The 24,513-nt window shown below is 42.4% G+C and overlaps 2 protein-coding genes across 3 annotated transcripts in view; one reads left to right on the top strand and one right to left on the bottom strand.

The window, feature by feature from the left end:
• Positions 1-7,724: 7,724 nt before the first annotated feature.
• On the bottom strand, positions 7,725-9,860 carry bloc1s2 (biogenesis of lysosomal organelles complex-1, subunit 2). Its single transcript, XM_086046698.1, has 5 exons — positions 9,577-9,860; positions 9,013-9,129; positions 8,785-8,904; positions 8,594-8,698; positions 7,725-8,244 (listed from the first exon to the last, which is right to left on the bottom strand). The coding sequence occupies exons 1-5, from the start codon at positions 9,740-9,742 to the stop codon at positions 8,213-8,215; spliced, it is 540 nt and encodes a 179-aa protein (XP_085902824.1). The 5' UTR covers positions 9,743-9,860; the 3' UTR covers positions 7,725-8,212.
• A 520-nt stretch (positions 9,861-10,380) lies between these two features.
• usp24 (ubiquitin specific peptidase 24) overlaps positions 10,381-24,513 on the top strand; it is a 40,534-nt gene continuing 26,401 nt past the window's right edge. For both annotated transcript variants that reach the window (XM_086046695.1, XM_086046693.1), the window contains exons 1-15: positions 10,381-11,001; positions 15,138-15,306; positions 15,695-15,762; positions 15,850-15,993; positions 16,439-16,564; positions 17,139-17,174; positions 17,923-17,988; positions 19,896-19,961; positions 20,355-20,429; positions 20,606-20,764; positions 20,844-20,958; positions 22,224-22,327; positions 22,419-22,526; positions 22,594-22,689; positions 23,479-23,640. In XM_086046695.1, the coding sequence (XP_085902821.1) occupies positions 10,723-11,001; positions 15,138-15,306; positions 15,695-15,762; positions 15,850-15,993; positions 16,439-16,564; positions 17,139-17,174; positions 17,923-17,988; positions 19,896-19,961; positions 20,355-20,429; positions 20,606-20,764; positions 20,844-20,958; positions 22,224-22,327; positions 22,419-22,526; positions 22,594-22,689; positions 23,479-23,640 (1,773 nt within the window). In that variant the 5' untranslated portion in view covers positions 10,381-10,722. The remainder of the gene's footprint in view (positions 11,002-15,137; positions 15,307-15,694; positions 15,763-15,849; positions 15,994-16,438; positions 16,565-17,138; positions 17,175-17,922; positions 17,989-19,895; positions 19,962-20,354; positions 20,430-20,605; positions 20,765-20,843; positions 20,959-22,223; positions 22,328-22,418; positions 22,527-22,593; positions 22,690-23,478; positions 23,641-24,513) is intronic.

Here is a 24,513-nt window from a genome sequence, read left to right as displayed (position 1 = left end):
AGGTCCTCTGAAAATAGCCCCCAAATCAGAATCATAAGGATGTATAGCATCCAGCTTATTTTCCTTTTGGAGAGTCTCCCCCACCCCAGCTCCCAAACCCCACCAAGAAGAAATCTTCCTCTTTTGGGGCCTTAGTGATAAAACTGTGGTGTAACATAAAGTATTATGTAAGTGAAGCGGAGCGACTGGCTTAAATGTTGATTGATGACAGCTGGTAAAAAAAAAAAAAGGCCATTATTTTGCCTGCTGTTAGCAAGATTACGCAAATAAAACGACACAGTCGATTTCCACGACACTCGGCCGAGGGGAGTTCGAATTTTAGTGTGAATCCAGATAAACACTTTTACACTCACACTTTTAGATTGAAATTATTTTTAGGAGTGTTCTCATTGGAGCGTTGTGGTTTAAGTTCTTTGTCCGGCCAAGGATACAAATGCTAGGCTAGTAGCCTGCTAGCAAACAAGCTAATCAGCGCCATTTTGTCACGTTCGTTGGAGGAACCGATCTTGTCGTTTGTGTTGCGATAGAGCCATCCTTCCATCAATTTTCTGTCATGGAAAAAATAAAGTAAAGTTTTTGTGTATTCACTGAACCTAAAATTCAGGGTTTTTTTTGGGGGGGGAAGACAAGAGTCGATGGATTATGTATTAATTCATAAGACTCCCCGCACATCTGTTGAAGGTTAGAGTTGCTACAGACCTCTCTCGGGTCTCCGAGCGCGGGGGGGGTCAGGCCATCAATCATGCGCTCCCTCTCTCTTGCTCTCTCGATGCATGCGGCCCAAGTCGGCGGGGCAGGAACATATTATATACATGTGCGTGTTTACTGTTACATTATAGCTGAAGTCAGAGCGTCTTCCTGTTTTCTCTCAAAATAGAAATAACATGCTGGTTAGTCACACACTGAGGCGGGTCGGTGCACACACACACACACACACACACACAAACAAACATATAGCACGCACGATCACACTTACCTTCAGTCGCGCACCCACACACACAAATTACATCACACACACAATTAGAATGACATCAATCCAAACGAAAGGGCAGCGCTGATTTAATATTTGGACAGGTTCACGGAGTAACAGTGCTTTGATAGGATAATTGTGTGAAGGGGGTTGGAGGAGGGTGGCGGCGTAATAGAAGTTCACACTCTTCAGAGAGGTTCGACAATTTTGGACCGTATGTCGATCACGTACAATCGCACGCACGTCCTATAATGGCGTGCATGGGAAGCGGCCGTCACGTCATCCATTCTCAGCGTTAAAGCATGCCGTTAAACCCAATGACGTCGTATAAAACACTTTTGGTCCATCGCGGGAAAGGGCTAGCAGGGGAGATGAGAGACCGAGGCTTTCGGGCCTGAATCCATACAGACTTTAGTGAGGACAAATCGACTCTTGGCAGAAGGCAGGTGATAGGAATGTTAACCATTTTCTAATTCTTGAAACCATGTTCGATACAGGACAGCGAATCGAGGCATTGCTGTTAACGTCTATGCTGCTAGCATTTGCATTTGATGTAGTTAGAAACATTTCATTTATGTAACATTTCTGTTTGAAGTCAGCATCTGTCAGCATTCATGCAATTAAAATTGGTTGTATTTTTTATTTGCCTGTGGAATTGACCAGAATGATTTACATTGATTTGCTAGCATTTTGTATGAAAATAATTAAGTGTAATTAGTAGAAAACTACGGGGGGGCATTGTTGCTGTTATGGTAAATGGGGGTCAGGCCTTGGCTCTCGTTGATGAACATTTTGAGAATTGCTTTTGGAATTAGCACAGAATAATTCATGTACACTAGTTGGATTTGTAATTTTATGCTCCCTTGGGGGGAAATATTATTACAACCAGGGATTGGAATTTGCAGTTTGAGGACAGCAACCAGTAAAAGCATCTGGCAGCTATGACATTTCTTTTTTTTTTTTTAAGAATTGATTTCTCGTCACCGTGATTAGATTTATTAAATAAAAAAATATACGAAGAAAATGAAGTTGCTCCAGAAAGTATTTTTGCTTTTTTATGTTGTACTTTGGCTTGTTTCTCAAATAGTAACAATCAAGTACATAGCAGGGATAAAAGCTGGTTTAATTCAATGTTCTTTTTAGATGTCTCTCACTCAACCACACACACACACACACCCACACAGACCCCATGTGCTCATGTTAACACAAAGCAGAGGTTCACTTGCCTTAAGGCCTATTTTTAAGCCACTTCCTCTCGTGACAATTTTTTAAAATGTTCTGAAAAAATAGTCATTAGATGGATTTATTTATTGTGTGCATTTCCTTGACCCCAAAAATTACAATCTTAATTTCATTTTTTTAATTATTACTTATTTATAGTAGTTGTATTATTTTTATTCACATTGTTTTTCCTAACATGTTTTTTTTTACTATATGTATATGTATTTCGCTAATGATAACTCAAGCTAAATCGTTCAGAATTTTTAATTTAAAAAAATCCAATAATTATATTTCATTTAAAAAAAATACTTTTCAACCATTAACTAGAATTTTTAACTTCCATTTTTTGCTTTTGTGATTTTTTAAAATTATAATATATAATATAATTATAAAACTTATGGAAATACTAGTAAGTTATTCATGTTTTACACTTTTTAAAAATGTTCCCCAAAATATTTGGGGAATTTCTTTTAGCACTGTTTTTTATTTATTTATTTATTTAATCATCTGGCACAGTCCCAAAAAAAAGGTCAAACGTTTTTCTTTAGAATAATATGTTTCTCTGCAGGTAATGGCTGTTGGTTTGTTGCTATAGAAACAACATTGCGAGTCTGAATAACAAATCAATTGTAAATATATTCATTTTTAGCACATATGTAAACGAGAGGACTGTAGTTTCCCTGGCACATACCCTACACGTGTAAGTGCTTTGGGACATCCCATATTTGACAAATAAGAACACCGAACAAGTTAAATTTGCTCAGTTTGGACATCTTCTGAGTCACAGACGGTGGTTCTTTCCAGCGTGACCTCCCTGCAATCATCAGTGTTATACATCCTGGCCAAAGCGAGAGGGGCTAAATTGTTGTCTGATGGCAGTTGTGCCTGAAGGGACTTGAGCAGACAGAGACAATTGTTCAACTTTAAACTATTTACTGCAATGAAATGAGGTCGTAGGTTGGCCAGGCCACTTTCGAAACGGGTACATCTTGCCTAATGCTCGCATCTTGTGTGTTCTTGTGCGCTCACACTATGGTGGATTTTGCGAGAGGGAGCCGTTTGTGCTTCATGCCCACCTCAAGTTTGGGACAAAGAACTCGCCAGCAGCGTATTTACACAAATGAAAAAAAAAACAACGCATGTAAAAGTTATATTTAATCACATAATGTGAGCATCCGTCTTTGGTCTTCAAAGGCACATATGGGCCGTAAATCGCTTCTAATCTATTTGTTCCCATCCCGTTGTCGTACAAATGTGCTCGCAGATGCTTCTGGTGCCAAAGAGTCTGCGTGTGTTTAGACACAGTACCAGAAATGTACCAAGGCTCGGGCCCTTAAGCCAGGCATCAAACTGGCAACACAAACAATAGCACAGAACATGCTGTGGACAGTTACCAGCTTTATTACAAGTCCAGCAGATTGCGACATATCTAAGACTGGATTTACACTGCAACTCCTCCAAGTGGCCAATTCCGATTTTGTGTCAATATTTGTGTCATTTTATGTACAGTGGACTCAAAACCTGCGTATTGTATTGTAAGTCATCTTTCGCCATTGAAATGAATGGAAATGCTATTAATCCATGCAAGTCTCCCAAAAAACACCACCAAAATTGTTTGTAACATGCTTTCGGAATAAGAAAAATAGCAGTCCAGGGTATTACACTTTATAAAAACATACAATAATGACTTAAGGAAATGGAATGTAAAGAATTAAACTTTTTTGACCTCTTTTGCTTCAGTTGATTGGATAATGTGATGTCCCTTCGGGTGTGTGCATCTTGGCCACCATGGAGACACTTGCAGCTCTTCAGTAAGCGGCAATTATATGAGTCATTCTTCACAGAGGATAAAGAATATGCCTGTGAGTTTTGTTTTATTATCTGTGACTACCTGTCTTGCTGTAACATTGTCAGTTGCCTGAAAGGGGCATAACACCAAAACCCCAGTGCTGTTCGTTAGCCCATCAATGGCATTACGCATTGTTTGTGAGCATTAGGCTAGATTGACCTTCCTAAGGCAAAGCTAACAGCTAAACAGTTAACTTTGTTTCACACGTGAAATAAGTAAAAAATAAAGATACATGAGACGCACGTGCGATGCAAATCAGGTTTGCATTATGATTAGCTTATTTTTACACTTGAATGAATATTAAAGTTTTACTGAAAATTGCCTGTATCTTTAAAGTTTTATGACGGTGCGCAGTAATTTTTCGTTCCTTTACAACCTTTGGATAAAAGTGCTCCCAATTCCGAACAAAATCGTAGGTCAACTTGGATTTTACAGGTTCCACTGCAGCGTTGTGCCCCACTTTTTTTTGTTACACGGCATCCCATCTGTTCCCATTTTACATTTGCAATAATGGAGGAATGGTGTTCAGATTTTGCCGCAATCAAAATAGATTGCGTTGGTCGTCACACTCCAAGATCAACACACCTGCAGGCGCCGGCTTTTGGAATAGAATTTCAATAGGCTCGTATGTGGCGTATTGTAAAGTCCCGCATCCTTACGTTTGAGTTTGTGCGCGCGTAGTACATGAAGGTGTGAGTGATTGCGATGCCAAATGTTGACCTCATGTGGCTTGTCATGCCCCTCGCGAGGAGGCTTTTTGAAGTCGGGGGCTCTTAGATCTCAACATGTGGCTCATATTTGCACTCAAATACCTCCCAGATCTATTGGCTGCTTTGATATGGGACGTAAACACAAAGTCCATTGACATGTATTTTTGTCTTTCTGGTGTCGCTGATTTTGTGGTTTTAATAGGGTTGAGGGCACCGTTATGATGGTTATGTATTCCATTGCTCTGGGTATCATGTTGCAATGTGGTGCCAGGAGAAGACATTGTGGGGAAACATTAATGTGGTTTCAAGATAGCCACAAGACTGACTGAGATCCAACACATTGAAAATTATATTATCAAATGGACGCAAATATGAAGCGCAATTTAGCGAGAAGTACTAGAGGTTATGGCAGCAGCATGGCCATTTCCACATGTCCGCTGCTGTCACAAAATTAAAAAGAAATATCCAAGTTGCCAATGACACCATTCTTAAGTCAAGGATTGACATAGCCGCATTCAGAATACCCCCCCCCCCAAAAAGTAACTTCTTCTAAGGTTTTCTACAGGTCTGTGGCTGCGTCAAAGAAAAATCCGCAGGCTGTTGCATAGGGATCTAACGATTCATCGAAAATCGATTTAAAATCGATATAAACTGCTTAAAATATGCATCGATGTCAACAAATGAAATAATTGATTCGCAAGGCCATGTTAACCATAGCCCCTCTCTCATGTCTCTGCTGTAAACAAACTGCATACGCACATTGCATAAATTACTTGACACTAGAACTGCCGATATTAGACTAAAACGACGATGTCATCGATCAAAATCATTGACAGTTCATTTTAACAGTATTTGCAGCTGTGTTTTACTCTGGAAAATGCCTCGTCTCCCGCAAACATTTCCCGGTCCTTTTATCGCCTTCCGTCTGGAGCCGGGGTATTCCGCCGTCCGTCTTTTGTCCATATAGATATAGCTAGATTTTTTTTTAATTTTTTTTTTTACGTAGATACAAAAATGCATAGTCAGTGAACCATAAGAGCTGTCTTGGACTCCAACTTAACAATAAACACAATTTAATGTTACAATATTTTCCCCACCCATCACAGTTTTGAAATGCACCATACAATGTCAACAGACAGCACTGAAAATAATAGCAAATAGATCCGCTTTCAAAAGTGCTTTTGGGAAGTCTATACAGTCATTTCCTTCACTCAAGAAGGTAAAGATCAGTGTTTTGCAACACAGTCTGATTTGTTTGGGACACTGCTGGAAAAACACCAAACAAATGTGGCCACTAAAAGGCTTTTCTAAGTGTCTGTGTGTCCGCTTTCATTCATGAGGAGGGTTTCACAATCTTTTTGCTCGCTGGTTTGTCTGTTACACAACTCTGCGGCGTGGCGGCGTGCCTTGTTGTTGTTCGTTGGGCCCCGTCTCCACTTATGGAGATTTATGGAGTTTTTTTTTTTTTCATTTTCTTTTGCACAGTATCTTTTTTTCTGGGAAAATCCCGCGGGAGCTCAATGTCAAAAAGACCCAGAGTGGGGATCATTATTTTGTACAGTACGTTGAAACTACAGAGGGCATTCCGTGGTCACTTCATTAGGTACACCTGCACAGTCTCATACAAGCGCCACTGCAATAATGGTCCCGTTTTGAAGAGTATTGCATACCAAGGAAACATTTTATACAATCGGTATTAAGACACGTGGGATTGTTTTAAAAAAAAAGAAATTGTTAGATCAGGGATGGCCAACTTAAGCAGGGGTGGGCAATTCTAGTCCTCGAGGGACGGTACCAGTATATAGGCCGGTCCGCCTCAAATTCTAAACGGCCCTCAGTCGGCGAGTCCGATTAAACTTTCGATGGATGGACAGATAGACAGATACAAATTTTATAGACCCAGATTTGAGAGCCCTCGGGAGATGGAGCTGAATTTGCACCCGGAGGGGCTTGCAAACAAGCAGGGGGAAAAGTAGACACGGAAGGATCACAGTGCAACAGTAAATAATGTTACAGTATGAATAATGAGCCCCCTCTGTGTTCCTGGGCCCCAGCTGGACTAATGACAGAGACCTGGTTTAGATTAGGCCTTACACAAACACAAGCGCGCGCGCACACACGTATGCAAGATCTATCACGTATCCTCTGGTGGGAAACTGTGGATAAGTCAAGATCAGTTACCATGATTACTCGCCACTTGTAAGCCAAAGATGTGAAACTTTCAAATCAAAAATCCGCAAGAACGGCGTTGACTGAGCCCGCTTCTTGTGCCCCGTGACCTCGCGCGCCCTCCGGCAAACTAGTTCATTTGTAACGGCCGATGTTGGGGTCAGAAAACTAGCCCAGGCAGAATCTGATTTGAGAATTTGCCTCACATATTGCAACATCTCTTTTGCCCTTTTGGAATCCCTCAATACAGTAAAACTGCTTATTTTATTGTAGGCAGCCTAAATCAGACCCGTGAAGCTGCCTAATTAGCATCTTGATATATATATGCCACACCTGTGGATAGACTTAGTCTCGGCAAAGGAGAAGTGCTGACTAACACAAATGCACACAGATTTGTGAGAAATATTTGAGAGGAATACTTCTTGACCTCCGAGTTCAGCTCATACAAAATGGGAGCAAATACAGGTGCTGCGTGTATATTTTTGAACAGTGTGCATTCAAATAAAGACAGAGATTCCTCCAGTGTCATGAGTTTGTTGTCCTTTAAGTGCCAATATTTGATTGATACAGTGTGCATGACGTTATGCTTTGTATGCAGTATGATTAACACAGACACCAAATGGGATGTAATAAAAGGGATGTCAAAACCTCGACTATTTCCTTCTATTGTAGTAAAACAATAGCAGCAGCTCTCAGTGCGACAACCGTATTAAACATATTAGACCGTGTCAATCAAAAGAGAGAATTATTATTTGGTGAAGGTAAATGTTTACCTTGTTTGTAAGGGCAAGTCTGCACAATCAAGTGCACCTCATTGTTTATTTAAAAAAAAATCATGTTCAGTATTAGTAAATATAATACAACATACAAGATTGAACTTGTATTAAACACATTTCCGGCTATTATTCAAGAGGAGGAGGTTTTCCTTCAGAAGTCTGTGAACATGCTGCATCTACCATTTATCTAACTTTGCCAAGTGACATTAAACAAGTGCAGATCATAAGCTCCTGTGCTACCATTCAAGGATGAGGCTTTGCTCTTTAAATAAGCGCACACATTGTTGTACAACCTTTGCTGCGTCACTTAGCGATATGCGTGTTCAAATCTAAGCCCAAACACTGCAGTCTGGAGCCGCTCCCTCCTCAGTAACCCGTTTTTTTTTTTTTTTTTTAGGAGCCAAAGTTGCCTCGAAAGTCAGTTTGCGTCCTCCCACCTTGCCGTGCCCGCGCCGGACATCAAGTAGGGTTAGACCAGGGTGGCAGAGGGAAAGCTACATGTTCCTGGTGTCTGCCTTCATCGCTTCTCCAGTTTTTTGAACCTGGCCTCTGCAGACAGAAGGAAAAGACTTTATGCTGCGAGAGCAAAAGGCACAAGTTGATTTGTGGTGCGATACCGCCACCTGCTGGAGGACTGGAGGCCCAACACAAATGATGCAAGAAGCTTTCCCAGTAGTATTTAGAATGAATTATTCCCATATAAGTAGAGCTGCATTAAGTTCTGCTCGAAGATTAGTTTTAACGAATAGCGCGAGCTTCCAAGCAGCACATGCTTGATTATTGAGGGAATCTGTCAACGCGGAGGCAGCACATACACACAGTGTAGTCTATGAAGTGCTGCCTGTACTCCTTAATACAACAATTAGACACTTTGCTTTTGTGTACATGCATTTGTCACCTAGTTTTTTGGAATACGCGTCCAGTTTATAGGCAGCTTGTTCCAATGAAGACACTTGCTCCTCGATCTGATTTATCTGGTCCAAATAGGGCTGAAGGCTAGCATCTAAGAAAGCACAAAGGTGAATGAATCCTAAAAAGGCGCTGATTATTCTCCAATTGAGGATGGTGCTAGTGTTACGTATGACTCACATTTATTGTTGAGATCCTGCAAGTTTCGACTGATGTTGATGCTGATGTCTTTCATCTCCATGTATTTCAAACTAGTTAGCTTGTTCATGTTCTCCAACAGACGATAATCCTCGCAAGTGGCTGAAACAAGGACCATGAAATTCGGTGACACAAAAAGACAAGCAGCATGGCTACGTTCCGGGCGATGAAATAAAACATGGAATAAGCGCAGAAATACACTAACGATACCTGTGAGTTCGCCTTGAAGAAAGACGGCCATCTTTTCAAACATGTCGGTGCACAACGCATTGATGTCAGGCTCTGCAGGCTCAATGGCTTCTTCTGCCGTTTCCACGCCGCCATCGCCTTGAGTAAGCAAAGGGAATCAACAAAGATTATTCCAAATATTCATAAATGAACATCTGTTTTATCATCATCTATTGGATGATTGGAAACTGAAAAACAGTTTAATATTGTAGGTTCCTATAATTGAACAAGAAACCAAGTGGGGAAGTACAGTACACTTCTATTTAACACGAATGCAAGTGTGATTTAAAAAGAACAGCATCAAAAATGCTTTGATACTGCTTACAAGTAAGTGTAACTTTTGACCAAGACATAAATAAAAATCAGCGAACTAGAAGAGGCCTGTGGGCTACTAAATTGGTCCTTGGGGGCTATCGGGTGCCCGCGGACATAATGTTGGTGACCACTGCTTTAAACAGCATACGTCACTGGAAGAAACAGTTGAAACGATTGTTGTGAGATATTAACATTAGCACGCTACGGAAGCTGAAACGGTTAGTTGCTCACTGTTTGTGTTGTTTTTTTTAACCGCGGGCACCGGTGCTTCCTTCACGTCCTCTGCGCTTTCCCCGTGACTCATTAAATCCGCGGCGACGTTCGGAGGAGTGGAATGGACCCCGGCCGCCTTAGAGATGCTGTCCATTGCAGCGGCGTCGTCTCCTATGGCAGCCATTTTGTGTTTGTTTTGACAACCCCTCCTCCATAGCTCACGTGAGCTGAAGTCACGTGACTTCCGCCCGCTACCGCAACCACTTCCACTATTCTTCGCACATTGCCACGCCCTTATAATAATAAGATCGTAATTATAACTGGGAAGTATACGTCAATAAGCACTTAATCGCTTTCGTTTTTTAGGAACGTGTGAATCAGATCTTGAACTGAAACCAAATTAACATATTTCAAAGAGGAACAAAACAAAACGTATTTCAAAGAGGAACAAAAATCCAGGAACAGTCGCGCAAACACATTGGATTAAAATGTATACAGCCAATAATATTTGAAAAAAATATATTACAATTATAAAATAGAGTTAAATTTTAAAAAAGAGTTTTTTTGTTTTTTTTAAATCAAATGGACAACTTTGCTAACATGTCTCCCCTAACAAACACATAAACAGACGAGAGAAATTGAACGTCAATGGGAACTGTTACAGTAATTAACAGATCCTAAATATTAAATAAGAATGAGCAACATTGTGAACAATGTAGTTGCTATTATACAAATTCATCGTGAGATAACTGTAAAATAATATGACAAAGTGGGGGATTTAACCTCCTTCGGAAAAAGACAAAACAACAGCGTGATCACGATTAAATATTAAATAACAAATTGTCAGGTGCATAGCTGACAATTTGTCCTTCACAAATGCATTGCAGTCTCAAAAACGTCTGTGATGAATAATAATAAATATAACTCGGAATACTTATATTGGAAGCCTTTGATTGTGGTTTGTGCACGCTCCCACGGGGAAAATGACCATTTCCGAGTCTCGTGAAGTGCGCCGAACACCTGTGTGGGCGCTGTAGTGGGGGAAGCCAGATCGTGACAGTCAGTCAGTCAGCAGCGGGGCTGTAAACATGGCGGCGTGCACAGCTACAGGGCTGTGCCCCAAACCCCGTCGCTCCTAGGCTGCGAACCGGAGACACCCCAAACATGGAGACCGAAGAGGAGCAGCACATCACCACGCTCCTCTGCATGGGCTTCCCGGACCCCGACGTGATAAGGAAGGCGCTCCGCTTGGCCAAGAACGACATCAACGAGGCGGTCGCGCTCCTGACCAACGAAAGCCCGGGGCTCGGCTACGGATATGAGCCCATGGAGAGCGGGCCTGCCCCCGCCTTGAGTACGAGCGGCGACGGGGAGACGACCGGGAAAACCGGCACGGGGGGCTTCGACCCTCCGCCCGCTTACCACGACGTCGTTGACGGGGAGGTGAGAACAAACTGCCGTATGGAGAGCTGATTGTTTGGAACTCACGGAGTGAGTGGCTTCGCCCATTTAACTAGCTCCGCTTTAGCATCGATGCTAGCTCCGCAGCCAGCCCGACGTGAGCTGTCATTGCAGGCGTGGGGGACTGTGGATCGCTCCCCAGGTGCTTTGGCGCCAAGGCGTGTCACCGGCACGTAGTGGCGGGAGCTCGAACCTGCACCCTGGAATACTTTTATTAGCTATTTTAAACTTGCTACCTAATCTCGCTAATAGTAGCTGCCCGGCTAGTTGAGAGTTGCCTGCCAAGGAGAGCACGCGCTGCACCGCATTACTGGACATGCACAGATGTAAAAACAAATTAAAAAAAAAAAAAAACTAGTTGCTGATTTGGTTGGAAGTATCCAGGCGGAATGAATGAATGCATCTATTTTGCAAGTCCAGTTTGCATGGGTTTAGGGGACCCCCGGGCCCTCATGTTATGGGGGTTGCATTCCAATGCAGCTGGACTTTTTGTAGGTGTTTCGCAATTCCTTTAGACTACGTGGCCGTTTTGTTGTATTTTTTTGTTTGTGTAACTGCCTTGGGCTTGAGCCACACATCTACTCCGTAAACAAACTTAATGCTGCTCGGCCTCTGGCTGGCGTGCCTTCTACGCATCTGACAGTAGGTCAAATCTGTTCACGTATATACGTGAATATGAGTGGAGCTCCAGAGTTTTGGAGCAAAAGACTAGCAAGGAACAGTCTACTCTAAAAAAAATCAATGTTTGTGTAAAAAAAAAAAAATAAATAAATAAAGTGTAATGTTAGAAAACTGTGATGGTCGTCACCAAAATTCACATGCGCATTTCTACCTATGCCCACATCAATCTCTGAAAATATCCAAAAGTTCATGTCCATAAAATCCAAAATCTTGGTGTTTATATTCAACAAATTGCCTGCAATTATATCACCGATTCCCCCCTTGCTGTATTCAAAGTGGTTCCCCGACGCTTCCAAACAATCTGCGCTATTATTTCACTTCCACACTGAAGTGACACTCGGGAGTTGTGAATAGCAGCGTTCATGTAAACAACCTGTTGACCACTTCCTGCTGGCCCATCTCTGTCGCTCTCTGTCTGGCTCCTCATCACTTGCTGTCACGCTGTGATGCAAGCTGTTAAATATAAACGACAGTTGTCATTTTGCGTCAGGCACAAACGGTTGCGCATCGACGTGTAGGGAAAGGAGTCTCGTTTTCGGTGTTGTCGCCGTCTTCAAAACATCGCCGAGGGGAGTTTGGAAGACAAGGTCAGCCCCGCCATCTTCTACAAAATGTTCCTTCCATTTGTTTTTTTTTTTTTCTTTTTCTCCCCCCCTCCCGTGTCCACTCAGTTTGTGACTCCTGCAGGTCGCCTGCCTCGTGTCATCCTCCTAAATATAGCCCTGCAGTGTCTCTGACAAACACGTTGCAGACGTTGCAAAAGGGTCCCGGGGGGGGGGGGGGGCTTGGCCGCGGTGCATAGTAACGGCGCCGCTGCCTTGGACACCTCGTACAAGTCTCGTCGATGCGCCACGTGGCTTTTATGCGTAGCGATGACGACGTTTCAATATGGTTGTTATCGTGGCATCATGCCGAGTGCTATTTCGAACGTTTTGCTTGTCGGAAATGTGAGGAATGACACGAAAAGTATATTCAGTTAAATCGCGAAATCAGATGGCGTCATTTATCGTTGTAAAGGCGACATTTCTTTGGATCCCGTTGGGCTGTGCGCCACTAACCGAAAATGTCCACTTAAGACATATTTAAGCCTTTTAAATAGGGATGTAACGATTCACTGAAGCCCCGATTCGATTTTCGATTTTCAGTTCCTGATTTTTGATACGATTAGATTAATTTTTTTTAAATCACTACCATGCTTGTCTCTGTGCGCTAGTGTGGTGCCGCAGCCATCCACAAACGCAAGACGCAATGATGTTTGGCGCGAGCGCATAATTTGATCTACACATTCAAAATGCGGTATATATATGGAATGGGAAAAAAAATTAAAGACATCATTTTTTTAGCACTCTAAATTAGTATATTCTAATGATCTAGGTAAGCTTGCGAGCGAGTCAGAGTTCGATTCATCTCGATTCGAATGGATTATTCGATTAATCGGTTTGAATCAATTTGAATCGATTTTTCGATTAATCGTGACACCCCTACAAATAATTTTGCCAAACTGTTGCTTTTAAAGTGAAGCATGTAGTGTATTTTTGTCACAATTTTAAACAAACAAACACAATAATCAACAGTAGGAGTGCCCGATATCATGTCTTGTCATGGGCGGAGAAACGCCAATTTTGGACGCTCCAATTTGCATAATTCCAACGGCCACGACCCTAAACCCATTTTCAGTACTAGACAGATCACAAATATTTACTTGCTTGTGTAATTTCACACTTGACGGGTGGAGCAAGCACCCCAGTGACCTATTTATGTACAAGCAATTAAAAAGACAATCGTCCCGATTATATCCTCTTAAAATCTGGCAATGGGTCGCTCACTCTTCATTTTTATCGTCTCCTCATCTATCTATCCACGTGTCATTTTAAAAATCCTCCAAAGAGGAAGGAATGAGAAATGCAATCCCTCCCTCCAGTGCCTTCTTCCTGTTCTCGTATTTTTACTGTTCCAGATTGTTTTGGCCATGCAGCGCGGGGACTCACACATGGGACCATTGTTTACTGCTCATAAGTGGAGATGCGCTCACACGGATTAAGAAATGACGAGGCAAAATGGTAGAATGGAGAGCGCCGTCGAACTTGGCATTATGCGTGTTTATTTCAAGGTGACAGTATTCTGCAGAAAAAAAAATAAATATTCGGTTTAGTTCATCAGGATTCAGGCACTGTACTGTTTGCTGATGCATAAAATAAAAAAAATAAAAAAATAAAAGGGTTATATAGGGTGGTCCCAAAAATTGGACACTACCGGTACATGTCCTCGGTGAGCGAAATGAAATACGCTTCATGTTGAGCAAATCGATTTTTCAAAATTGTAACAACTTATTTGAACGGATATCGATTTTGAACGTTTCCAGATGCGCAATTGTGCACCTCGCGTGACGCGACGTGTTTTGCCGTTTGTCTTCCTCTGAAAAGTTTGTGTTCAAATCTATTTTATTTATATACTTTTTTTTAATTCAAGCACAGTGTTAATGTCTAAAATGTGCCTAAACTTACAATAATAAAATAATATAAAATGCCTCATTTGTGCCTATTACTTTGAGAACGTCTTTTCCAACGCATAAAAAGCCCTTTCGCTGCTACGGAATCTCATTGTTTACCCTGAAAAATAGATACAAGTAAAACACCAAAATAACGTTATTAAATTGAGCTCATGTTCCAATTTTGAGTTCATAAGAGGGAGAATTGATTGGAGCACCCCGTACTTTGCTGCCGTTCTCGTTTTACTCAAAGCATAAAAAGCCAAAGGTCTAAAAGTTGATTTTTAACTCGCCATCCGATTAGAAGCGACACGGTAAAGCAACAAAATGAATATTGTTGTCACACAGGCTATTTGGGTTTGATTATGTGCATGCGCGGCTGTGAATGCTCCGCACAACGAGCTCTCTTCTTTTGAGCTTTGTGGGGGCGCCAAGAGCGACAAGCAGATGCGCTGATGAAGGGCAGATAGTAGAGCGGAGGATGCTCACTCCGCTTTCACCGAGGGGGGGGGGGGGGGGAAGAGCCGGAAACATTTTGACTAGAGAGATTGGCGTTTGAGGAAATGTTGTTTTATTTACGGGAGAGGATTAGGGCCAGTGAGGGGGGGGGGGGGGATAAAAAAATATATATTTTGAATAATCACATCAAATCATAATTAATGCATGAAAGGGTTGAAATATTTTTTTAAAAATTCGATTAATTCATATAGGCGAAAGCAACTTTTAAATGGCTGTCCAATGTAGTGACCACTGTGCATGAAAGGGTTCAAGTGAGAATTCTGTTAGGGCCAGTGGGGGGGGGGGGGAGTAGGTTGGCAAGATTCTCACTTTATTCTCAGAATTCTCACTTGACTTTATTTTCAGAATTCTGACTTTAAAGTGAGAATTCTGGTCACATATTTTCATTCATCTTAATGTTTTTTTAATTTTTTTATATTTATTGTTGCAGAGGAGCAATGATGAGAACGGAAACTGCTCCGGCGGCAGCATGGAGTTCCCCACCACCAACCTGTACGAGCTGGAGAGCCGAGTGTTCACCGACCATTGGTCCATTCCGTACAAGAGGGAGGAGTCGCTGGGCAAATGCCTCATCGCCTCTACTTGCCTCGCCCGCCACGGTAAGACTCACTCTGTGTGAAGAAAGAAATATTGTTTGCACAAGTTCAATTTAAGCTTCATGAATGGCCCACGTTGCTGTAGGGATGTAACGATGAATCGAAAATCAAATCGAATAAAACCGATTAAATTCGTCTAAAAATGATGTCTTTACCGGATGCATACCAAATTTTGAGTATGTGGATCAAATTATGCGCTTGCACCATCATTGCCTTTGTGGATGGCTGCAACACCACACTGGCGCACCGAGACAAGCATGGTAGCGATTTTTAAAAATCGAATCGATAACCGAAAATCGAATCGGGGCTTGAGTGAATCGTTACGTCCCGAGGTGGCATGTTTTCTCTGTTCGGATTTTGCTGTGGAATTCAACCTTTACGTCTCCTTCAGGCCTCGCAGACGCCGACGAGAACTGCAAGAGGTTCGTGGAGCGCTGCATGCCGGAGGCCTTTAAAAAGGTGAGCCCTCGGAACCGACTTTGGAGCTCCCACCGATGACTCCCTCTCATTTGTCTTGCATCATTCTTCGTTCCTCGTTGTCGCCAGTTGCTGACCAGCAGCGCCGTACACAAATGGGGCACAGAGATCCACGAGGGAATCTACAACATGCTGATGTTGCTGGTGGAACTGGTGGCCGAGCGGGTCAAGCAGGACCCGGTTCCCGTCAACCTAATGGGTGTCTTGGCGATGGTCTGTACTATTTTACAAGGTGTCCATTTGTAAACCTCCCTTTGACTATGTTGTTTATCTCTAAAACAGCCCGCTTTCCGATCACGTTAGTAAGATACTTCTTGATAGTTGTTTCCCTTTCTGATTACGATTACTATACGCCATAATTACAAAATTGGCATAATCGTGAAAAACGATTGTTCAAATGCATGTATATCAAATGTGTGTTTATACAAGAAAATCATATTAATTTTATATCATCGTTTTTATTTGATAACTTTTGTTTGGTCCAAAAGGAACTTACATCATTATAATGTTTATTTTGGTTTAAACATTTTCTTATTTTTTTTACCCCAAAATAATCGTTTGAATAATCGTTTTTTTTTTATTATTACCAAAATAATCGTGATTCATATTTTTATTTTTTTTTGTATAATCGAGCACCCCTACTTCCTGTCGCGTCCAGGCCTTCAACCCGGACAACGAGTACCATTTTAAGAACCGGATGAAGGCGTGTCAGAGGAACTGGGCTGAAGTTTTTGGAGACGAGGCCAACATGTTTGCTGTTTCTCCAAGCAACACCTATCAGAAAGTAAGGCTGAACTCACCTGACACTTGAAGTCATCTTACAGTTCCATCTTCACGATATGTTGGATACACACGATTGGAAAGCTAGATTAGTTTTAGGGCTGTTCGATAAGTCAGATACTATCTCGATCCTGATGGAGATTCTGTTAGACTCGATGGACCCGAAAGTGGGTCAGCTAAAACCGTAGCGCAGTCACCGCCCATAAAAACTTGAGTGTGTGAATGCGTTTAGGAAAACTGCGTTTTTAAAAAACGCTTTAGGGGGCCGTTAAATGTTTAATTTATTTTATTCAGCAGGGTAAGGGCAGCGGAATGAATGTCTTAAAGATTGCTTTGACCTACCGCCAGTAAGCCTCCGCAGAAGCGTCAATGATTTTACTTTTGCTTGAAGCGACTGTGTACGCACACGTCGCTTCACGATAACTAATCAAATCGTGCTGGAGGGGCAGGCCAGTGAGCTCTCGATCGCCGGGTGGCGGACATAAACGTGTGATTGACACGCAGCAGCTGTGTATGATTGTGCGCGCGCGCGCGATAAAGTGACATAAACCCACTAATAGCACAATGATCTGTTTCAGGAGCCTCACGGTTGGCTGGTGGATTTAGTCAATCAAGTAAGTGATCTCGACCACATTGTGGCCCCCCCAAAAAAAAATGTTTTCTATGCGATTTCTGCTTTTTGCCCGCCGCACACAAAGCTGCCTTTTTGGTCACCGAGGCTGGATTCACGCTGTCCGTCCACATGACCAATTTTGATTTAATGCCCCAAACATGTATAGAACATATGTCAGCAATCTGCATTTTTCAGCGAGGTCAAGCTCGTGTATCTGATCCGCGCAAGCTATGCGACGGCATTGGGAAATATCCCGCGTGTACCCGATTTTTTTTTTTTTTCCCCCTCTTTTGGAAGTGGCCTATATGAAGATATCCGATTCCATGTGGGGGTTTTTTCCATTAACGCTGACATAAACGAATATCCCAATTGTGGCACTGGAAAGCCACTCCCCCCAAAAAATAAAAACACTCCGAATGTGGCACTTGAACCATGCAATGTAATCCAGCCTAAGAAAAGTATATATTTTTTTCTTTTTCTTTTCCTTTTTCCAGAATTTTTTTTCTTTTTTTTTTTTTTCTCATGGGCTAACGTGGCGATTAGGAGTTATAGCACCACCTGTTGCTTTGGCATGTTCTTGACAACCTGCCAACGCATTTCCAAAGATATAGAGAGATATACATTTTTGTGGGGACAGTTTTTTTCCGTTTTTTTTTTTTTTTTACTTTTGGGTTGCACGTGTATTTATTTAAATATACTGTACATATAAATGCCTTATGTTTTCTTTTGTCTCTGCTTGTTTCGGGTAGTTTGGTGAGTTGGGAGGATTCACCGCCATCCAGACGAAGCTCAACGCGGACGAGATTGAAATAGCTGTAAGACTAACCCCCCCCCCCCACATGTCCCTTCCCCTGCCTTGCTTACAAACGGCCTGACATACCTTTAAGAGTAATTGCATTCTTTCCACCCTGGTTCTGAGCGAAGAGACGTTGAGACGGGCGTCCCCCCCCCCCTTGTCTGCTGTCAGCTGCGGGGGGGGGGCTTGAGCTTCCACTTATCCCGCCACCTTGCAATGGTTGAAATGCTCTATTGTTTGGTCTCTTCTGAAGCGGCCTTGTACTCACGCTTCCTTCGGGGGAACCTTGCCGGAAGCGCGGTGGTGGGAAGCCATTTATTTATTTATTTATTTATTTATTTTGGGGGGTGTGGCCACACTGGAGTGCCTGCCTACCTCCGAAGTGTGGGGGAAAAAAAAAAAAAAAAAAAAGTACTGTGAATCCCCACCTACTCTCCATCTGCGTTGACTTTTGTCGGATGCCCACGTTTGCGTTAGATTCTATAAAACAGCCCATACTTGATCGCGTGCTAAACAGGGATGTAACGATTCACTCAAGCACTGATTCGATTCGATTTTCGATTTTCAGTCTCCGATATTCGATTCGATTTTGAAAAAAAAAATTCTACCATGCTCGTCTCTGTGCACTAGTGTGGTTCCGCAGCTGACCACAAACGCAAAAGCATTTGATCTACACATTCAAAATGTGCTACGCATCTGGAATGAAAAAACGTTTCAAGACATCATTTTCTTGATGAGTCTAATCAACTCGATTTCCGATTCATCGGGGTGACTCGATTTTAAATCGATTTTTCGATGAATCGTTTCATCCCTAGTGCTAAAGTTGTCGACCTAGTGGCAGGGTGTGTTTTCTGGTGTTTTTCATGCGCCACATGCTGTACAGCGCCGCTGGTTGTCTTGGTAACGAAAGCTTAACTCACCATTGGCCCAGTAGTGGGGCGTGGTATCAGGGTTGCAAAATCCCCTTTGAGCGTGAATTTCAGCGAGACAAAAATACGAGGTATGTAAAGTTTGCTCCTTAGGGTATTTGGACAAGAACTTGTCATGGCATTTTGTTAAGACGTGTGAACTGTGTGTGTGGGGGGGGGGAATATGCAAACGGTCTCCTTTTGAAGTTATATAACACGCTTAGCAGAAAAGGCGGTGAAAGTGAGAGGTAGAGATATACGAGAGTAGGAGGATCGCTTCCTCCTTTCCAGGCTCCCAGGGGCGATCCATTCATTTGTCTGCTGAGAAACAGGAAGTCAAGTGCGGCAGTGAATGGCTGAGGGGAGGCAGCAGGAGCAGCACGAGGCTTCAAGCCGATCAAACCGTGTCAGACTGAAAAACACAAACCGTTCATTCATCCCCTCGTTCAGGCGCCCCGACTTAACGTGAAATGATCAATGGCAGCCGGGCTCATGTTGTTTGAAGATCTATTTATGCTCCCACCACTTCAATCCCACATTCACACTTGAGCGAAATTGGAGTGCATCAATGTACCTTGCCGTCCTGCTGTCCGTAATAACAACCAACCCCCGCAGCCTCGCAGGAATTCTGGTTAAAAAAAGAAAATAGCACAGTTGTTGTCACTTTTTTTGGCTTCAATTTAATAGAAATTGTGCAACTCTTGTATGGATAGAAGATGCGGTACATGAAGCCCGTCTCAGCTCTCCTTTGAAGCCGTAGTAAAATAAGTCTTCGCAGAGGATAAAGAATATATGCCTGTGGCTTTTGTTATTTTCTAGCTACATATTATTCCATCGTTTCTCTTTTAAAAAAAAAAAAAGGCCAAATGGTGGCTCTTAGTCGGGTCGATCGTATCTCAAGGCGCCACTGTACTCAATAACTAACTTTAAATCATTCGTTTCATTCATTGGAATTTTGCAGCTAACCTATAATGATGATCGACAGGCCAACAGAAAGTCATGTTTTTGTGCCCCGCAGTGCGTATCCGCTCTGGTCCAGCCTCTCGGCGTTTGTGCCGAATACCTCAACTCCAGCCTTGTCCAGGTAAGTTTTCAGGTGCATCTCAATAAATTGGAACATCGTAAAGAAGTTGCGTTTCATTTCAGTGTTTGAAAAGTGAATCGGTAGACATTAAAACATTATGAGAATAGTTTTCATGCGGGCCAATGCCTACGTCATTGCTATTTTAAAAATCATTTACATTGTTCCTTATGTAATATTCAGATTTCATGACATGGTGAAATATTGTTGTTTTTTTTTGTTAGCTGCAAGCTATAATTATCAAGATTTCCCTCCGTGTAGTGAATATCATATCTCCTCATTCTTAATTTACTGCGTTTACATACTAGATGGTGTTTCTCGTGTTTGTTTTCACGTTGCTAAGGGCTTACCAAAGTTGGAAAAAAAAACATTTCATTTTTCGTATGTGTGTTCCAGCCTATGCTTGATCCGGTCATCCACAAAATGATCACATATGTACAGAACCTAGAGGAAAAGGACCTCAAAGACAAGGTAGTGTTTTTGTCTATATTTCCACCCTAATGTTATTGACTTTGAGGGAGCAGGGCCAACATATGAATAGAATTTGCCGCACGGTGTTTTTTTTTTTTGTTTTTTTTTTCCTTCAACCGAAATGAAGAAGATTATTTGTACGGCTGTCAACGTTGTTGTCCCTGTTTCAACCGCAGCGGCTGGTGAGCATCCCCGACCTGTTGTCGGCCATCAAGCTGCTGTGTATGAAGTTCCAGAGGGAGATGGTGACGGTGGTGGATGACCTGAGGCTGGACACGCTGCTGCGCATGCTCAAAACTCCGCATTTCTCCACCAAGATGAACTCCCTCAAAGAGGTGAGCCACCGCCAATCGCCCGCGCGCGCACAACGCGCGCGCGCGCGCCGCCTCTTGACCCGGCGCGTCGTCTTTGCAGGTGACAAAGTTAATCGAGGAAAGCACGGTGGCAAAGACTGTGAAGAACGCCATAGATACAGATAAACTGCTGGACTGGCTCGTGGAGAACTCCGTCCTGTCAATAGCTCTAGAAGGTAAGAAATGTGATGAGCATGGCCGCGAGATTAGGTACAGTTGTGCTGCGGCTGCTCCACTATGAAAAAAAATATGAATTGTGATTATTTTTGGAATAATTGAAATCACGATTATTCTAATGATCTTTTTTTTTTTGGATTGGGGGGGGGGGCAAGAAAATGCTTACACATAAAAAATACAAAGACAAATACATGTAAATAAGTTCCTTTTGGACCAAATGCATTTTTATAAAATTAGTTATTATATACTGAAAAAAAGGTGCAAATGTATGCTTTCCTTATGTAAACATAATGTGTTGAATATAAATGAATGTTAATCATTTTTACAACTATGCCAATTTTGTAATCGTGGAGTGTAGTAATTAGGGTCCGAGCAGTGAAAGCTGCAAGGATCCTATTTTCGTAGAAATTCTTCTTCTAATTATTATTATTATTATTATTCGCATTTTTGAGGGACTAAACATGAACGAAAACTCACCAAACTTTGCACACACATCGGGCCTGGCGAAAAATTCAATATTTTGCATCGCCCCCAAGAACCTCTCGATTTTTTTCATCAAAGGAAAGTCCTGGTAAGTTTGACCTACGGCTACGAAAACTGGGAGGCACGTAATTGTAATTGAATTTTGATTCATTGCACAGCCCTAGGTTGCGCAATCAATAAGATCGAATACAGGAAGTTTTTCAAACATAATTGGGAATGATCTGTAGTCGCTAATGGAATACTGATAACAGTAAATACTAGGGGTGGGAATCTATGGGTACCTCAAGATTCGATCCGATTCCGATTTAAAGGCCCACCATTCGATTTAATTCCGATTCAGAGGCTTATGATTCGATTCGATAGCGATTCCGATGCATCACTTACATTTTATAGTCCATGTAAAACACTTGTACCTTTTTTAAAATATAAAAAAAACTCAAGGAAGAGCAAAGATTTATATTTCACACTTTGACTTTTCTACGCTCGTATGAGGTTTTGCTTCTTCCGCCATCTTGTCACGTGTTAGCTTAGCCTAGCACAGACGTCTGACGTACAAACGCACGTAATCGCTCGCGCTTGCTTTGTTTTTTATTTTTTTTTTAGTTCAACTTTAAATGACGATTATCAATACCTATGAATCGATTCAGAATCTCTGTAACGTGCCGAACGATGCGTCGGAAAAATGATTATCGTTCCCCCCCTAGTAAACACACTTCGAATGGAGTTCACATGTAAAGGTTGCATTGAATAATGTTGTGTTTATTCCCTGTCGTCATTCCAGGCAATATTGACCAGGCTCAGTACTGTGAGAGAATAAAAGGAATCATCGAGCTGCTGGGAAGTAAACTCTCCCTGGATGAACTCTCCAAGATTTGGAGGATACAGGTTAACATCAGCGAGCACATCAATTGGTGTTTTATAGAAGGAAGAAAAAAAACCACGGACGAAAAAACCTTATTACGTGTTTGCGTTTCAGGCCGGCCAGTCGTCGACTGTGATCGAAAACATTCACACCATCATCGCCGCCGCCGCCGTCAAGTTCAGCTTCGATCAGCTCACCCACCTGTTCGTGCTCATACAGAAGGTCGGATGAGTCGCGGCAAGTGAAAAAGCGTCGTCCTTTGGCTAAAAAATGTGTGTGACTCATTCAGAGCTGGGAGGTGGAGAGCGACCGCGTCAGGCAGAAGCTGCTCAGTCTGATCGGGAGGATCGGCAGGGAGGCGCGCTCTGAAAGCACCACCGGCAAGGTGGGTCGCACGTATTTCTTTGTGTCAGCGAAGCAGCTGCACTCAAAGCTGGAGTGAGTAATTAAGAGCCAGGATAAGAGGTGGAGAAGGTTCCCAACTAAGTAAACAAACCCCTGTATTCATCTTTGTTCCCACAGAGCCGAGAGAATAAATAAGCATGTGTCTGCCTTGCTGCTCTGTGTGTGTTATCGTTGCCGTAACAGCGATGCTAGTTACTGTTAGCCCGTGTATGGCGTTGCACATTAGATGTTAGCCTTAAGCTACGGGCTTTTCGTTAGAGGAAATTGAATTTGATACGTTTAAATATGTTTAGTTCGGTTTAGTTTTATTTACGTACCAGCTTTGCAGTAACCTTCAACTGGGCTTCAAGCAAGCACGCTGTGCCTCTTATTTAGAGAACTGTGTGAGCCAGGGACATATTTTTGGTTCCTCAAAATGATGTAATATGAAAGTGAGAACCGGCACTAAGGAATACTGAAAATTCATTTTAAGAAGTATAAAAATGACTTTAATCTAGTGGGAGGGATGAAACTTTTTTTTTTTTTTTTTTTTTTTTTAAATGGTCTCACTATATTGCAGACTTATCGCAGGTGATCCTGCAACAAATTGGCTGTCTTATCGCCGATCTGTACTTTTCAGGCTACGCTCGCATCGTCAGGTAGCCAATGTGAAGTTCCCGGATTTCGGCCTTCAATTCCAATTTCGACTGCCATGATCGAAAAAGTCGGCATCGTCATTCGAAGCGTGCAAGATGAATCCAGCCTGACATATTAATTGTGTTGCGTTCAGGTGCTGGAGGTGCTTTGGGAGCTGGCACATCTCCCCACGCTGCCCACCAGTCTGGTTCAGCAGGCGCTGGAGGAGCACCTGGGGATCTTGAGCGACGCCTACGCTGTCAAGGAGACCGTCAAACGCAACTACATCATTAAATGCATCGAGGACATCAAAAAGGTGGGCGCGGAGCTGCCCTGTACTTTTTGCCGCTCCTTGACGTTTATTTGCTCCTTGAGTATACACTGTTATTGTGGGTTTTTTTTTTTTTTTTTTTTTTTTATGGTTCTAAAGTTGAGGCGGCTCAAGGTTCAGCAGGTTCGACGCTTTTAAAGCAAGCGCTGCCTTTCTTCACTTGCTTGTGAAGGCTTTCATCTGAAGCTGGCATGTCCCTGTTAACTGCGCTTGGGTTCTTTATGGAGTGATTTGTGAGAAACACAAGCACACATGCTGCTGTTAAACGTTTTTTTTTTTTTTTTTTTTTTTTAAACCTGATTGGATTCTTGGAGTTTTCCTATCAAAGTTGTCCTTGGCAGAAAAGCAATGTTCCACCCCTCCATCGAAGCCAGGCGATTTTTACCATGACAACCAGGGCGGAGCTAGTTGCTAGCGACAAAGTGAGCGGCTACCTTTTCACAAAACGAAGTCTTCGAGGTTTATTTTCCATTGTGGAGGCAGCAGCAAATTGCATTTGTCATTTCGTGTGTGGATACACTTAAGTGGTGCATGCAGCTAATATTCGGTTCAGAAGCTCATGCTCATGAAGACGTTGCCATGATTACCGGGGGCGGAGCTCCAAAGTGAGAGAGAGAGGCTCCTTGTTCTCAAGCAGCACAGTGTGTGTGTTTTCCCATCTGTATATAAACACTTAAAAAGTCCAAAGCTTTATATTGTTTTCGATTAGACGGGAGCATCCCTCTTTAAATGTTCTCAACTCCTGTTTCTTCCTCACGCTAGCAAAATAATGCTGCCCCTTGTGGCTCAACTTCCCATGGCTAACTTATTTTTTTACTTCCTCAGATAGCAAACGACGAGGTAAAACTCAGTCAAGCG

This window comes from Filicampus tigris, chromosome 12 (genome assembly GCF_054856515.1).
Source record: "Filicampus tigris isolate MCC_2025a chromosome 12, RoL_Ftig_1.0, whole genome shotgun sequence".
NCBI classification, from domain to species: domain Eukaryota; kingdom Metazoa; phylum Chordata; class Actinopteri; order Syngnathiformes; family Syngnathidae; genus Filicampus; species Filicampus tigris.
The sequence above is the reverse complement of the archived record's forward strand: the minus strand, read 5'-3'. Positions and strand labels throughout refer to the sequence as shown.